This window comes from Dunckerocampus dactyliophorus, chromosome 9, assembly GCF_027744805.1.
Source record: "Dunckerocampus dactyliophorus isolate RoL2022-P2 chromosome 9, RoL_Ddac_1.1, whole genome shotgun sequence".
NCBI lineage: Eukaryota > Metazoa > Chordata > Actinopteri > Syngnathiformes > Syngnathidae > Dunckerocampus > Dunckerocampus dactyliophorus.
The window spans coordinates 30,591,117-30,607,182 of record NC_072827.1 but is presented as its reverse complement, the minus strand read 5'-3'; the positions used below and the strand labels follow the sequence as shown (position 1 = coordinate 30,607,182).

The following is a 16,066-nucleotide window of genomic DNA, read 5'->3' as shown; positions in this document are numbered from 1 at the left end:
TCAAAACGCCAATTACTGATGTTAATTGTCAGTGTTTTTCCCGATACGCGAATTAATTACGGAAATATTATTTTTAAATTAAACTCACAAGCAGACGGTTCATGACAATCAAAAGGACGGCAAACTGAAGTTTCCAGTGTAGTGACAGATTAAAATATAGTTTGGATTTAATATTTAAAAAAAACAATGTATATTGACATAATATTATACTTACTCGTGCTATAAAACGCCATAGGGTTAAAAAATAAAAATAAAAAAATAATAACGTATAAATATAAATTTGTTGTCCCTAATTTAACTTCCGCTTCCGCCATCTTTCTTTCCGGTTGTACGCCTTTCTCGGAGCCGTCATGAAGTGAGTTTATGGATTATAATCATATGCCATCTGAACATTTAAACAAAATCTGTGACTCGAACATGACGCTTTATCGTATAAATAAACCAATTTCACACAGTGACTCCCTACATTTGTTGTTTTCAGGGTCGAGTTGTGCAGTTTCAGCGGGTATAAAATATACCCCGGCCATGGCCGCCGATACGCCAGGATAGACGGGAAGGTAATCGTTAGCACTGGCTTCCATATGGCACCTAGTTGTTTAGCCTCAGGTAGTATCAATAATGTTGTATACAGTTAGTTTAGATAACATATAAGAGTGTGGACTACATCATATATAGTGTATTGGAGTTAATAAACTGGGGTAGGCCTATCCGGCTCATACGCTAGCTTCCAGCCTTGCTAGTAGTCACCGGTAGCTTGCTAGCTAGCTCAAAATTCAACAGCAAAGTAAATAAATGTAATAACTGATAAATATATCAGGTGTTCCAGTTCTTGAACGCCAAATGCGAGTCTGCCTTTTTGGCCAAGAGGAATCCCCGACAGATCAACTGGACTGTGCTGTACAGACGCAAGCACAAGAAGGGTCAATCTGTAAGTAACAATCGTTTTGTATATATTTTTACAGTGATTGTGTTACTTTCTAGTGTGTATTCAGATTCTTTGATAATAGTAGCCATATCAAAATTGACCATGTTTAGCTGTTGTAGCACTTGATTGTGTGCTAAAGGTACTTTTATTATGCAGTTTGACAGTACATATAAAATGTTAGACACTATAATGATGCATGTAATTAGCTCAAGTGTTTCAGGACGAGAGCACACCTTTTTGTAAATTTAAACACTGTAGTAACAGCGGTTAGCCTTAAAGTTGTGCTCTAAATCAGTATTAAGACCAGTACTTGTATACAGTTGGCGTCATTTTGGCTGTGGGTAGGCGGTGTGCATGGTGTAAGTCCGTGTTATGCGTTGTTGCCCGGCTGTGTTTTGCTGTCTGTGCAGCAGCGCTCACTCCACACCTGCAGCCATAGAACATGAGGAGAGCATAGTACTGGCCCTTGTTGGTCATTCGTGACTACTTCCCATCGGCCAGCCTCCAAACTCTCCAACACACCTTACGGCAAATGAACTTTTAAAATTAGTATTTCAGTTGTTATAGCAGCTATTTAATATACCGTGTATCTTCAATTAGTAGCCTCTAATAGACATGTAGATATTCTGTGGTGTCGAGAAGCCCTAAAAAGTTAAGTCTTAAGGTTAAACAACCTGAGTTGAAAAGAGACAAATCCGTTACATAAAACATGCAACATTTAAAAATGCACATTGTAAAAACATTTTTACATGGAAGTGTGGAGAGATGTTAACCACAGTATGATTAAATTAAAGTTTCATTAGGAAAAGAAACATTTCAAGATGCATACGGGGAACAGGAAGGTGATGCTGTCACCTTGTATTGTTTTATTGGTATTACTTGTTGCCATCACGGGTTACTTTGTGTCATCGTCACAGAAGTATTTCATTTGGGTTTTGTGTAATTTTTGGGCTGTTTAACTTTGGAGGATCCACTGTGTCGTCCCTCGTTTATCGAGGTTAATTGGTTCCATCCCTGACCGCGATAAGTGAATTTCAACAAAATAGGATTCAGTATTAATAAAAATACCTTCTACCTTGCTACCTTCTAAATAAAGTTTTTAACTTTGTTAGAGCCCTTTAGACGTGAGCACAATTACCCAATATAGTAGATATAATCAGAGAAAACAAAGACAAAAATAGGACAACAGACTCACATGTCCTTGTTTTTTTCCTGGACAGTGGACTTTCTGCGGTGGCTATTGTCTCATCAGTGAAGTGCAGTGGCGGCTTTAAGTGGCTTTACACTCGTATTACCCAATATAGTAGACATAAGGGGAAATAAGCCATTTAAGACATAGACAAAACTCCTGCGTGCGCGCGCGTGTGTGTGTCACAGTAATTGTGTCCTCAGGCGGACCTTAGTGGCGGGTGAACAGATGTGTGGAGGACAGGAAGTGACTTCAGAGGTTCAGTTTTAGCTTGTCGTGGGTTATGGCCCCAACAGTAGCCAGTATTGTTATTGATTTGCCTGTTGTGAGAGAATTTATACCTGCAACAAATGCCTGTCCTGGTGATCGCGTCTGAAGCTTGCCTCGCCAAACAAATAGACACCTAGTGGCCGATGTAGAATACTACATTCACAATTAGAATGCTTCTTGTACCTTGTTTTAGTTCATTTAGTTTGTTTACCCATTTTTATGCCTGAAAATGCTTAATTTAAGCCAAGAATAAGCACAATTTGCTGAAATGTGCTTTTATTTTTTATTTTATTTTTACTAATAGGCCGTATTCAACCACTAAACAGTGATAATTTATTATTAATTTTTGAAAAACTGTGTTAGTGATACTCGAACCGTGATATAGCGTGGGACAACAGTACAAGTTAATGCCTCCCGCCGGTTCTCTCTGTAGTAAATAAATGCCTCGTCCCCCGCCCTAACAGGAAGAGGTGTCCAAGAAGCGTACCCGGCGCGCTGTCAAGTTCCAGAGGGCCATCACTGGCGCCTCCCTGGCTGAGATCATGGCCAAGAGGAACCAGAAGCCCGAGGTGCGCAAGGCACAGAGAGAGCAGGCCATCAGGTAAGTTAAAACTGTTGTGCCTTTTAGACCAGGGGTCACCAACGTTTTTCCTTGTGAGAGCTACTTTTACAAAATGAAAATGGCCAAGAGCTACTCATTTTTGTAACATTTATTTTCAGAGCTTATTTTAAACCCAAACAAAGCGAATATGCTTGTTTTACCAGAACATGAACAAAATGCTGGTGTCCACAACTCACATGTTGTATTTCAGAATGCATTTCTTTCTACTGTTCTTTCATTATTAACTGAAAACGTGAATGAAAAGCAGGCTTGCGGGCACCTCATGTGGTCTTGGGGGGCTACTTGGTGCCCACGGGCACCATGTTGGTGACCTCTGCTTTAACCATGAATGTTTAATTCAGCCCATAAGTCATTCTCAAGATGTTTTAAGCCATGTTATTTTTTTTTTTTTTTAGGGCTGCTAAGGAGGCCAAGAAGGCAAAGCAGGCAGCCAAGAAGCCTGCTGCACCCAGCACTAAGGCAAGTGTTTGTTTACATCATGTTATGGCTTATTACATGAATAGTTCAATAGTAGTGGCATCTAGTGGAGAGACCAACTAGCAGCAGCATACAGCCACCCCTATTTGTCTGCTATAGGACCAAGGCTCTGGAGTGTAACATTTTCAACAATGTTCCTTCTTTAATCCTGTTCTGTAGGCTACTACCAAGGCTGCACAGAAACCCAAGATTGCCAAGCCCATGAAGGTTAGCGCACCCCGTGTTGGTGGCAAACGCTAAGACCTGGCTCCTTGTTTCTGGTTGTGAATAAAGCATTTTTTGGTTATCCATCAATTAGGCAACTTGTTGACTGTCTCACTTCAGCATTCATTGCATGTCCCCCCCACCAATATCTTAAATGTGCTTTGACAGATTCTGGAGAGGGCTTCATGACATTTTGAAAAATGTTTTCCTATGTAACATTATTACATTGTGCATTACTAGACTGTCATGAGGTTCAAATATGACTAAAGCTGTTAAGGCCACACATTAAACGAGCTGTTCAGTAGCTGAAAAGGTTTTTTTTATTTGCCTTAGACAGCCATTACCTTTCCACAGTGCCTCAAAGTGCCATTTATATCATCAGTCAGATTAGGTGCTATTAAAGTGATAACATTTCTTGCCAATACAGTGTGGTAATTTTAAAAATCATAATTAGGGTGAATACAAAATATGATTTATATACATAAAAAAAAGCTTTTCCCCAAACGTAGAGAGACATACATTAGCAGGTCAGTACCAGTGTTAGCTAGCATTAAGAAGCTGCAAGGTAAATACAAATTGCAACATAGGACTACAACAAAATTATTTGATTAATTCTCCCTTAAAATTTAAAGCCATTAAAATGAAAAGGATAATTTAATAACCATATTATAAATAAGTCAAAGAAAAAATAGCATGAGGACACATTCCATCACAACCATGTGTAACTGAAAGCTAACATTTTTGGGAAATGAATGCATGAGGTAATGATTGCTACACCTGATGATGGAACAAGCAAAACATCCCAAACATGACACATGAAGACAAACTAAATGTACAAAAACGTGTTAGTCATACTTGTGCGTTGGTTGTCATTCTGAAGTGTGGTTCCCCCCCCCCCCCCCCCCCATGTCAATTACACACACTGAGGAAACTTGGAACTTTAGGGAAAGTGCACATTTCCAGCGGGGAAAAGGGGTTAAATATGGTCGGATGATGTTAGCTGGCATGGCTGCAATAACATGAAGACGACGTGATGAGGTACAAATGACGCGAGACGGCGGACAGGTTGGTGCCTGGTGTGAAGTTGTCCTTTTAGTCCACTGAAAACACTCAGGACTCTGTTACCTCCTTAGCCTTCTGCTCTTGATTGTATCTATTCAGGGACAAAAACAAGTCAATGAAGTATGTTTATTTCAGTTGTCGGGAGTACCACATGAAGTGCTCCTTAAGCAGAGCACTCCTGTCATAGCAGATCTTTGGCTTGATATGTGCAGCACGTTCTTACAAAAAAAAAACAAAACGGTTTTGTTTAGTTCTAAGAGCTTTTGTCATCCTAACCTCCAAATCCTGTAGAGCTGCGACCCTCCGGCGCTGCCCACAAAGAAGTTGACAGCAAACAGGTTCCAGTTCTTTGGAATGATGACCAGTGAATATCTGGACCAGATGAGCCCTGACAGAACAAGAGCGAAGGTTATGCACACAAGTGAGAGCAGACGCTTATGTTTTGCCAAAACAGCACGAGATAACATTTGTTTGAGGAAATGTGATGACACACCTTGGATACCTTTGGCATACTTTGGTACAATCCTAACATACAAATCTACGTACAACTTATGTTCTCATAAGTTTCATGTTACCCGTTGCTGTCAGTACTGCAGACTGGGAGGTACTGAGCTTCTCTGCTGGTCGAGTCATATCAGCCAAACCAGCTACAACCAGACCCTGAGGACAAGAAGGTCATTATTTGGAGAAGGCTCCACATCTTGCATACAAAGTTATCAAAACAAAGTCCAAGCTGCAACGCGGTCCTCAATTGTAAGCTAGTAGAGTCCCGCAGGGGAAATAACCGCAGTTATTTCAACATGTATGTGAATGATATGCAAATATTTAACAACTTCATGTTAGGCCTAACAATAACACATTTTGCTGGTCGGTAATTGTGCTACAAATTATAGTCAATATTTGATATTATTGGCAACGTTTTTGAGACCGTTTTTTCATTAATGAGAGGGGTGTAATTCACATTTGAACTAGTAGATGGTACTCACGTATACAGTATAGTGAACGGTGTACCAGTGTGACATTAGCTGGACAAAGAAATTGCAATGTAGCCAGCGACACTGAGCGTGCACCGTTTTTGTTTATATTTTTTGACCAAATGCCTCAGGGACAAGGCTCTGCTGCTTGAACACCTCATCGGTAGTTTTTTTTTTCCCCCCGAGTTGAGAAAACTGTCAGTCGTCATTGTTCATGCGCTCAGTGTGTTCATTCAGTTTAAAACGGAAAGAAACTAGAAACTATTGCTTTTGTGCCGCCATTCATGTGTACGCTGGCTCATGAAGCTAACTGCTGCTAGGTTAGTAGGTTAGCATCTCAGCTTTGTGGTAGACAGCAGGTGACGGTGCCTATTATTAGTATGAACTTCGCTCTTTGCTCTTTTTTTTCCCCACCCTTGTTGCTGCTTTATTTTGAAATTTTGTAAATATTGAAACATTCTTCTTAATACATTTTCTTTTGGTAATATGACCTAGGGATGTCCTGATCCGATCATCAGGATCGAGATCGGCTGCTGAGCCGCTGTATTTAGAAGATGGGATATCGGCTTCTGCCACGAGACCAGGCCAATCCGGTCGTCGTATAAAGTTCGTACCTCTGGGCCACATTCCAACACGGTAGGTGCGGTAATGTGCCTCAAACCTGCTTGCCACTCGACTGCCGCCACCCTCAAAAAGCAGAAAAAACACCACCATGCAGACATGTCCGTAGTATACCGTGGTAAAGTCAGTTTCATGTTGGACGTTGGATATTTGGCTCCGTAGCTACAGCAATAGTTCCCCCTCACTGTGCCCGGACTGCTGTGTCATTGTGCGGGGAGCTCGCACGGGAAGTGCTGCTCTAACCGCTGGTTGTTTATACTAGGGACTGTCAATAAATTACTATTGCGTTGAAAAGTTTGTAAAAAAAAAAAAAAAGTATATATATATATATATATATATATATATGTGTGTGTGTGTGTGTGTGTGTGTGTATATATATTCTAACCCGCACCACAAACTGACCTGTATAACCATGTCAAATGATTAGTCCTACCCTAAAAGTATTTTGCACACCCATGTCTTCCAATTTTATCTTTTATTGGATTAGGGACCTGACTCACAGAGGTTTGTTACAAACGCCAAACAATGGTCATGCAGTGTAATACAAAAAGTTCATTCAGCAATACTTTGGTTGCACTATTTTTATTGCTTTGAAGAGCTTTTTTAAAAATTTTTATTTATTTATTTTTTTAAGGATCACTACTGAATCGGATCAGATATATATATATATAACAAATATATATATAATATATATAACAAATATATATATAATATATATATAATATATATATAACAAATATATATATATATATAACAAATATATATATATATATATATATATATATATATATAATATATATAAATATATATATATATATTATATATATATATATATATATATAATATATATAAATATATATATATATATATATAATATATATAAATATATATATAACAAAAAAAAATTGGATCAAAAGCCAAAAAATGTGGACCGGGACATCCCTAATTATGACTTTATTCTCATAACTTCTTGTTATTTACTTTTAGTTTTGTTTGTTTGTCATAATGCCACATGCCGGCCACACAGATTGGGAAGATCTGGCTTCCAATCTCCATTTGGGCATCTCTGTGTGGAGTTTGCACCGCGACCCTAGTCGTATTCTGTTTTCTCTTTGACTTTATTTTCGTAGAATTACAGCTGGGTTTTTTTGGTGTTAATTTTCAACTACAGTGTTCCCTCGGTCCATCGCGATTCACCTTTCTCACAATTGCTGTTTTGCGGAATGTTAGTGCTTTTTTTTTTTTTTTTTAAGAGCTATCAACACTGTTACAGGTGGAGCCTGGCCCTTTAAGAAGAACTGCATTGTGGGAAGTTGAGTTGTAGTTCTGTGCTGGAGGCAGCAGTGTCTCTATTCTCTCTCTTCTGTCTGCATCGCCCATTGTCTTCTGCGTCCTGATTGATTGGCTGTAGACCACATTCAATCTCCTTCGTGCCGTCTCTTGTTGTGGTCATGGCTACCAAACTAGCTAACCGTGTGAGCTGTTTGCTAACCGCCAATACTATTAACAATAGAAGAAACGCACCATGTGAGGAAAATACGACGAAAGGAGAAATGTTTTAACAAGGATATAAAAACGCTACAGCCAAACAGTGCCAGGACGAGGCAAGGTCAGAGGAGTGAAATATGTGCGAGTCACTTCATTTATTGTGTCCAAACTAGTAGGTTGACCATTAAACTTCAAACGAAATTTGCACTTTGAGGGTGTTTACACAAGAGAGAAATGTGAGAAAATGTTCATGCCTGTCCGAGAAAAGTGTACGGTGAGGGGTTTTACAGCCTTAAGAACATATCATTGTAAAAAAAAATATATATAGTTGGCTACTTCGCAGGTTTCACTTATTGTGGGCTATCTTGGGAACCTTTCACCCACGTTAAACGAGGGAACACTGTATTCCAACTTTTTTAAAATTATGACTTTATTCCCATAATATTTTTGACTTACCGTAATTCTCAACTTTTACGCAGTGTAATTTCCCAAAAATGACATCTTTATTAGTTGTTTTGTTTGCTTCTCATGTTACGACTTAAAAAAAACTATAAAAACTAGAACTATAAAGTAGCATAAACTTTATACTACTAAAATGTTATTTTTCCTCAAATGATTCCGACATTCTCATAAAATGCGACTTTTGTTAGAATACGACTTTCTTAAAATTTTAAATTTGATTTTCAGAATGTGCTGCAGACCAAAAAAAAAAAAAAAGCTGAAGGCGGACCCCGGACCACACTTTGGAGATTGACCTAAATGCTACTACTTCTGGTCAAAAAACCAAATCACTGTATGTTCCCTAAAAGTCACATTGTAAGTACGGTAGAAGACTCAGGAGGTGACCAAATACTTTTGCCAGTGAGTGTTTCAGTGAATCTTCAGAAAATAATTGACAGCAACAAATACTGACAAACGGTTTAATTTTGGTAGGTTTCCACTTCCTGTTTCTGTTCTCAAAGCTGTTGGCTGGATAGGACTCTCAACCTAGCAGCTTTTTGTGAACAAAGGACTTTGACTTGGATCTTTAGTGACTGGTGTCATTTGAGTCCCATCTCTTTTTGCTGTTTGACAGCAAATACATGAAGATGTAGACTGCTGCGTTAGCTCCCCACGCTAGCCGCTTCCTTGTGATTGTCATTGGTGTTGATTTTGGCTTGCGTGTGGCTACAATATGGCTTTCGTGGGCACGTTTATAGTTTGTGATATACAGTAATAATAAAAGAGTGCACATACCCATTTGAACATTGGAGCCCAGAAGAAAACCGTTTTTGGACCTTGGATGAAAACAGAAGAAAAGGCATCCATGAAAGCTAAACATTTGACTTCATTTGACAACACTAATCAAGTGCACTAAATCAGGTTTGAAAAGCTGGTTGGTTGAGGTCTCCCCAAACACCTGAAAAAAAAACACTTTGTAGAGCATATTTCGTGAAGCTTAGTGCTCACTCTCTCACCTTAGGCACTAAAAATCAAGGCTGAACACCTACAAAAAGCTCATTATGTCTGGAATACTGTGTGTGTGTGTGTGTGTGTGTTTGTGTGTGTGTGGGGGGGGGGGGGGGGGGGTGGCGCTAAGAAAACACCATTAAAAGGCGAACAGGCTGCTCTCTCTATACCAAAGCTATGCAAATGGCGGCCCAAGGGTGGAGTCCGGCACATGAACAACATTAGACCAACTTCCAAGTTCAATTTAAAACTTGGAATCGACGCACATTTTTGCAGCAGCGCAGTTGGTCTTTAAACCAGCAGAGCGCTTTTGTCATATCAAGGATCTCTGACTAGCATTTTTCCAGGAGGTCCTTCAACAGTTGAGCGCGTCTGCCATAAAGGATCTTTGAGCGGTGTAAACATATGGCTTCTGCTTTCATTTATGATTTGATATGAATATATATTAGCCAGAAATTTTATTCTGAGGGCCAGATGCGGCCCACGGGCCGCCAGTTGACAGTGACTCCTCTACGCTCTTATTCGATGTTCAGCGGGGCTCGACACACAAAAAGTACTGTAAATCATCTCAGAGGGAGGTGGCTTTTTGTCACCGCCTCTTCATACCTGCTTACAAAGTTGTCCTTGTACCAATGCCCTTGAACAGGAAAGACAGACCCTCTCAGGCATGAATGCGAGAAAATATTTGTTTTTATGTTTAAACGAGTGGCGTTGTTAACCCTGAACACCCTGAATTATATCTTCCACCATCATCCATATAAATACATGAGGCTTAGCTAAAGATAAACAATGGGATGCAATCATGAAACATCCACATCACCGGTTTCCATCACCTGTTGTTATATATTTGGGCATTATCTCACTATTGAAAATGAACACAGAAAGTACAAAACTTCATTTTCTGCTTAAAAATGCAATCAAACATTTGTTATCGGGCAGATTATGAACTCCCGACAATACAGACAAAATCTGCTACATTGCGACACAGATACGAGGTACTGTTTTCCAAATATCGCCACTTTTCATAGCACTTAATCGATACGCTGCTCGATAACGTACATTACCTGCAGGGTGGTTGTATAAAGGTCTCAGCTTGGCAGGCAGCATGTGCTCGATCCTGTCCAAAATTCTGTGATAGGACGCTCTCAGTGCAGCCATGATAGTAGCTTTTTTGGGGGGGTGAGCAAATGCTAGCTAACTTAGCAATACGCAAAGACGGTAGCGGTAATAAGTGTGAGAACTAAAAGTCACAACAGTAAAAATATTTGCGACGTTTCTAAGTATACAAACATGAGTTTAAGTTGAGAAGATGTGAAGATCTGTTTTGCTAGCTGTCATTAGCTTCTCTCCCTGACCGACAAAACGAGGTGACTTTGTACTCGTGATGGGTCATTGGTGAACGATTCGGGTTGTTGAAATTATTGAGCTGGCTCCTTGAACTGAACTAGCGGGCTTTTTTTCTTGTCTGTTTTTCTGTTATCAAGGTCTGCATTTAACTAATGCCATATAAATAATAAACATTTAATACAATTATATTTTTATACTGAAAATTAAATTATTTTTACACTTATTTTGGTGAGAAACCAATTTAAGACATTTGGGAACCGAAAGAATTGACTCATTTTTTGGTTCTGAGCCTAAAAAAACCAATTCCCTTAAAGGAGCCGAAATTCCCCCCACGACTTTGTACCACAGCCTAGCACCAACCACCAGTGAGGCTTGAGAAAGTGACACTGTCCTCATTGGGCTGACTGTCAAGAACTCGTATCTGATTGGCCTATGTTAAGGGTGTGTGTTTCAAGGACACAGCGTATCTCGACTGGGTGGAGACGTATTCTGAGCCCAAATTTTATACACATTTACTTGCTTCTTTTATAATTCATGTGTTAGGGTATTACTAATACTTCTTTCCAACATATTACACTTTGACCACCATTGCACACAATATTACAGTTACTTTATGACTGATCATTATTATTGTAAAATGTTGCAATAACATTATTTATTTATCAATTGTTCACAATATTGTTTCAGTGCGGTGTGTTTTTATGCCGCATTGTTAGATTTTCTTCTTAACTTTTCAATTTTACAGGTCTTTCGTCTCCTGATGGTGGGATAAATTAAGTACATTACATGAATTTACAAATGATCAATTATTAAAAAAATAAAACAATAACTTTACAGCAACTAAATATAAGGAGCACTGTGATGCAGTTACAGTAGTACATTTGCACAATACGGCTAAAGTACAACCGCATTTTGTTTAATTCGTTCTGGTTTACAAGCAATACAGTTGTGTTCCCAATAAATATTACATTTGTATTTCTGTTTTCTATTAGATTTTCATTATAAATATATGAATTCATTTAAGTCATTTTTTAAATGAACGAGAACTGTATTAATCTGCTGAAGACATGGTTCGATTCTCCCTTGGGCATTTCTGTGTGGAGTTTGCATGTTCTTCCCATGCGTGTGTGGGTTTTCTCCGGGTCCCACATTCCAAAAACATGCAGGTTAGGTTAATTGGCGAGTCTAAATTGTCCATAGGTATGAATGTCAGTGTGAATCATGAGTGTGAATGTTTGTTTGTCGGTATGTGCCCTGCGATTGGCTGGCGACCAGTCCAGGGTGTACCCCGCCTGTCGCCCGAAGTCAGCTGGGATACGCTCCAGCATGCCCCGCGACCCTAAAGAGGAGAAGCGGTATAGAAAATGGATGAATGGATGGATGTATTAATCTCTTCATTATTACTTGCCTCGCCCGCACATATCATCCAAAGAAACAAATCGAGCGCACCTATGCTCAGTCCTCGTCTTTTATCGCGTTGTTTGGACACAGCTGATCGTTCCATGCTAGACAAAATAAAGCAGGCCAGGCTAGCAGGACTCACTCACAGGTTATCACCCCCCGGGAGCGGGAGAGCTGTCGGGCCAAAAGTAAGCAAGGCTGCGGTGACAGGAACCAGGACTCCTTCTTCTTCGTTCACCATGGAACCCTTGACAGTAGCGGATAGCTAACATTAGCATTGTCCCGCTTGACAGGGAACGATGGCAACAACAACAAAAAGCAGCTTAAATGGTACCTTAAATGTCAGTCCTGTTGTCTGTTAAAGCTGTCTGCCGCAATGTCCTGCTCTGGAAACCTGGTTTGGGATGTAAATAAACGCCTCATTGGATACAGCGAGCCTAACTGCATCAGGACTAACTATTTAGGTAAGAAAGCTAGCATGTTGTAGCATGTAGCGTGTCTGGTCCCCCAATGCACTGGTGTCAAACTCAAGCCCCGCGGGCCACATCTGGCACGTCACGGCCTTTTATGCGGCCCTTTGACGCATGATTTCAAAACTAGCTATTCACCAATTTGTCATAAAATGATGCTAATAAAATAACGGTGAGTAGTGTATACATTTGTATTATTTCACAGTGACGACCAAAACCTGGATGTGGCCTTTGATGAACACATTAGTAATGTTATTTACTTATCTATCATGCCTATTTCACTTGATGATATTGTCTTGAGAGGCAGTAAAGTGTGCATAGACCACACTGTTGGAAGTGAGTTTGTTTGCAACAGAATCAATGTTTTTTCATGGTTGTGTGTACCTGATTATGTTTAAATTAAGATTGGAGCCTGAATTGGTGGGGCAGGTGCCTCTGAGCTTCAGTCACTTCTGTATTTAGCTTGACAGAGATACACTTCAAGCTCTCATTGTGTGTGTGTGTGTGTGTGTGTGTGTGTGTGTGTGTGTGTGTGTGTTTCAGAGGGAGCTCTCCCAGGATATATTTAGCTTGGAAAAGAGGGTATTGAGGGGACAACATGTGGGCTGTATGTTCAAATCACAAACTATTCAGATGATTGATGACAGGAGGCTAAAAAGTATTATGTATTATTACATGCATTAAAATGGTTACAATGGTGTTTTTGGAATGCAATTGATTCTTTATAAATTGTGTCTTGAAGCAATTGAGGCCAAATGGGTCTGCAATACTTTGCAACACCAGTTTGCCACCTAAAGAAGGGCTATAAATTGAGTTACGTCCATGCGGACCTTCACTTTTTACATATACCCTGTAACTCTGCTCTTGCCCAATGTAAAAGATGCCATATATCACATACAACAACGGAACATGAAGGACTGAGACAGGAGGACACAAATGTTAGCAACATTAGCATGCAGTAGCCTAGGTGAGCTACAGTGCCAGCATTATACTCGCATTTTAACAGCATGCTATCTTAGCCTATTTGCTGAAGAAAACCAAAATGATACATGTTACATGGCCCACATCTGTAGCTGACTGACGGATAGTTGGCAGAGCTCCAGGCTTTATTTTAAGATGTGCATCAAAGACTGTTTTTAATTGTATTAATTTAGCTGATAAAAAGTTGTCCTTTGTGAAGTGGTGGGCGTGTACAGTACATGGGGTGGGATCATCTAACCAGAGGTGGTGTTATGTCGATGAGGATGGAGGCTTTTCCTTCATGACATCTTGGAAACTTTGCACCTTCAAAAGCGACGGTTTTCGCGCCTTTTCTCGCAAAAGTGGAGCAAACAAAGTGGTGTTCATAAACAGGTTCTAGGGGCACATATTACTGTTAGAACATCATTAAAAAGTCACTTTCACATAATAGGGGAACTGTGCACAGGAGATGTGCTCATAATATGACAGATTTGGAGGGCTTCTGCAAGGAAGGGTCAAGATGTGTCGTGCTGATAGACTCCTACACAACCATCTTATTGTTTTATTCGTTTTTTTTATTTGTTATTTTTCAACTGATGTTTTACCATGGTATGATTTTTGTTTTTCTTTTTACATTAGAAAGACTTTATATTTTTAACAGAGGTGTCTTCACTTTACTACTTCGCTAGCCTGAATAATTGATGAATATATTTTATTATTATTTAGTATTTTGATAAATTGATATTGCTGAGCATCCAAAAGCAGAAACTTTCATCATGGCTGCTCTTTTTGTTTTTCCCACAGGGAGAAGAGAGTTCGTTCAGAGGCTTAAACTCGAAGCAACCCTGAATGTACACGATGGCTGCGTGAGTACTTTCCCTCATTGACATTTCGACCTTCCAAGTAGTACAGTGGAACCTCGGTTAGTGCACACCCCGTTCAGCGTGTTTTTTGGTTAATGATGAAAATTTACACCAAAATTTCCAAAAACCATATGCCGCGCATCTTGTCGTGTTATTATTACACAGCGTGAGTCCAACTGTGTTGATAATGTTTTTTTTTTTTTGTTTGGTTTTTTTTTGCACAAAACGTCCTTGTTGGCTGCTAATACATGGAAACAGGAACCGGAAGGCAGCTCCGTCGTCATCAGCAGTTGACTCTGTAGTTCTTTGCTAAAAATGTTAACACAAAACAGATTTTTAGAGTTTTCTAATTCTAGTTTTACATGCATGAAACAATTTTAAATAGGGATGTCCCGATTCGATATTCACGATCGGGATCGTCTGCCGATCCGCTGTATTTTCAAGATCGGATAATATCGGCTTCCGCCACGAGATCAGGCCGATCCGCTTGCCGTATAACTCTGGGCTCCACCTCAACACAGTAGATGCACTACTGCGCCTCAAAGCTGGTTGGCCACCCGCAAGAAGAAGGAAACGCAACACCACCATGCAGACATGTCCGCGGTGTACCGTGGTGAAGTTAGTTTCACGTTGGACGTTGAATATTTGGTGCCGTACAGCAGTAGTTCCCCCTATCTGTGCCCGGACTGCTGTGTCATTGTGCGGGGAGCTCACACGGGAAGTGCTGCTCTAACAGCTGGTTGTTTATACTAGGGACCATCAGTTTGTTTAAAAAAAAAAAAAAAAGTCATATACACTAGGTCCCCAACTTACGAACATCCGACTAGCGAACACTCGCGGATACGAACACAAGCCGACTGGTCTATATTTTATTTTATTTTGCCTTGTAGTCGCTCAATCAGTATTTATACTGCTACTGTACATGCCTGACCAGTAGAGGGCACTGTGACACTGCTAATGGGACCAACAGAGGCAGCGTTAGAGCTAATGAGACCAACAGAGGAAGAGTTAGATGCTGGGGAGATACAGTGTAAAGCTAAATGGAAAGATAAATTGTACAACCCGGACAGAGCGTGTGATTAAAGTTTATGAAGAGTTAATAGGCCTGCTTAATTCTACACCACCCACAGAACACTACCTCTTTTAGAAGAGTCTAACCACGACGACAACTTGTCCTTTTTTTCAATATCTCCTCCTCCAACTCCTCCACAACGACGTATGCTCAACCACTCCTCTTCAAAGGTAAATAACATTTATCATTACGTATTATTATATCATTTTTTATTGTTTTTTTCATTAATTATCCTCGTTTAATATTAGTACTGCATCCAAACTCATATTTACATACATACGCATATACTGTATATGTATACACGTACATGTAGTACCTATATCATTGCTAATATTACCTTTTCCCTACTTAAGAACAATTCCACTTAAGAACGGTCGCCTGGTACCAATTGTGTTCGTTAGTTGGGGACCTAGTGTATTCTAAATCACACCACAAATCAATCTATAGCCATGTCAAATGATTAGTCCTGCCCTAAAAGTATTTTGCACGCCCATTTTTTCCAATTTAATCTTTTATTGGATGGACTTTTGTTTGATCTTTTATTGGATTAGGGACCCGACTCACAAAGGTTTGTTACAAAAGCCAAAAAATATTGTTGGCCATGCTGTGCCATGCTAAATTCAGCAAGAGCAATTTTCATAACCATATTCAATTCCACAAATTCATTTTTGT

At 39.7% G+C, this 16,066-nt stretch overlaps 3 protein-coding genes and 1 non-coding gene across 6 annotated transcripts in view; 3 read left to right on the top strand and 1 right to left on the bottom strand.

Annotated features, from left to right (window-relative positions):
- Positions 1-286: 286 nt before the first annotated feature.
- rpl24 (ribosomal protein L24) lies at positions 287-3,777 on the top strand. The gene is made up of 6 exons (XM_054788020.1): positions 287-355; positions 482-557; positions 818-928; positions 2,849-2,985; positions 3,402-3,465; positions 3,643-3,777. Exons 1-6 carry the CDS (start codon positions 351-353, stop codon positions 3,721-3,723), a joined length of 474 nt encoding a protein of 157 aa, XP_054643995.1. The 5' UTR covers positions 287-350; the 3' UTR covers positions 3,724-3,777.
- LOC129188248 (small nucleolar RNA SNORA23) lies at positions 1,266-1,447 on the top strand. The gene has a single exon (XR_008572576.1). It is a non-coding gene; the product is annotated as a small nucleolar RNA SNORA23 (small nucleolar RNA).
- Positions 3,778-3,989: 212 nt separating the features above from the next.
- mpc2b (mitochondrial pyruvate carrier 2b) lies at positions 3,990-10,691 on the bottom strand. The gene is made up of 5 exons (XM_054788022.1): positions 10,346-10,691; positions 9,069-9,109; positions 5,325-5,409; positions 5,026-5,137; positions 3,990-4,840 (listed from the first exon to the last, which is right to left on the bottom strand). Exons 1-5 carry the CDS (start codon positions 10,437-10,439, stop codon positions 4,798-4,800), a joined length of 375 nt encoding a protein of 124 aa, XP_054643997.1. The 5' UTR covers positions 10,440-10,691; the 3' UTR covers positions 3,990-4,797.
- A 1,198-nt stretch (positions 10,692-11,889) lies between these two features.
- Positions 11,890-16,066, top strand: part of dcaf6 (ddb1 and cul4 associated factor 6) — a 32,237-nt gene continuing 28,060 nt past the window's right edge. For 2 of the 3 annotated variants that reach the window (XM_054788011.1, XM_054788010.1), the window contains exons 1-2: positions 11,890-12,493; positions 14,264-14,325. In XM_054788011.1, coding sequence (XP_054643986.1) covers positions 12,406-12,493; positions 14,264-14,325 — 150 coding nt within the window. In that variant the 5' untranslated portion in view covers positions 11,890-12,405. The remainder of the gene's footprint in view (positions 12,494-14,263; positions 14,326-16,066) is intronic. The other variant, XM_054788012.1, reaches the window with a different exon arrangement.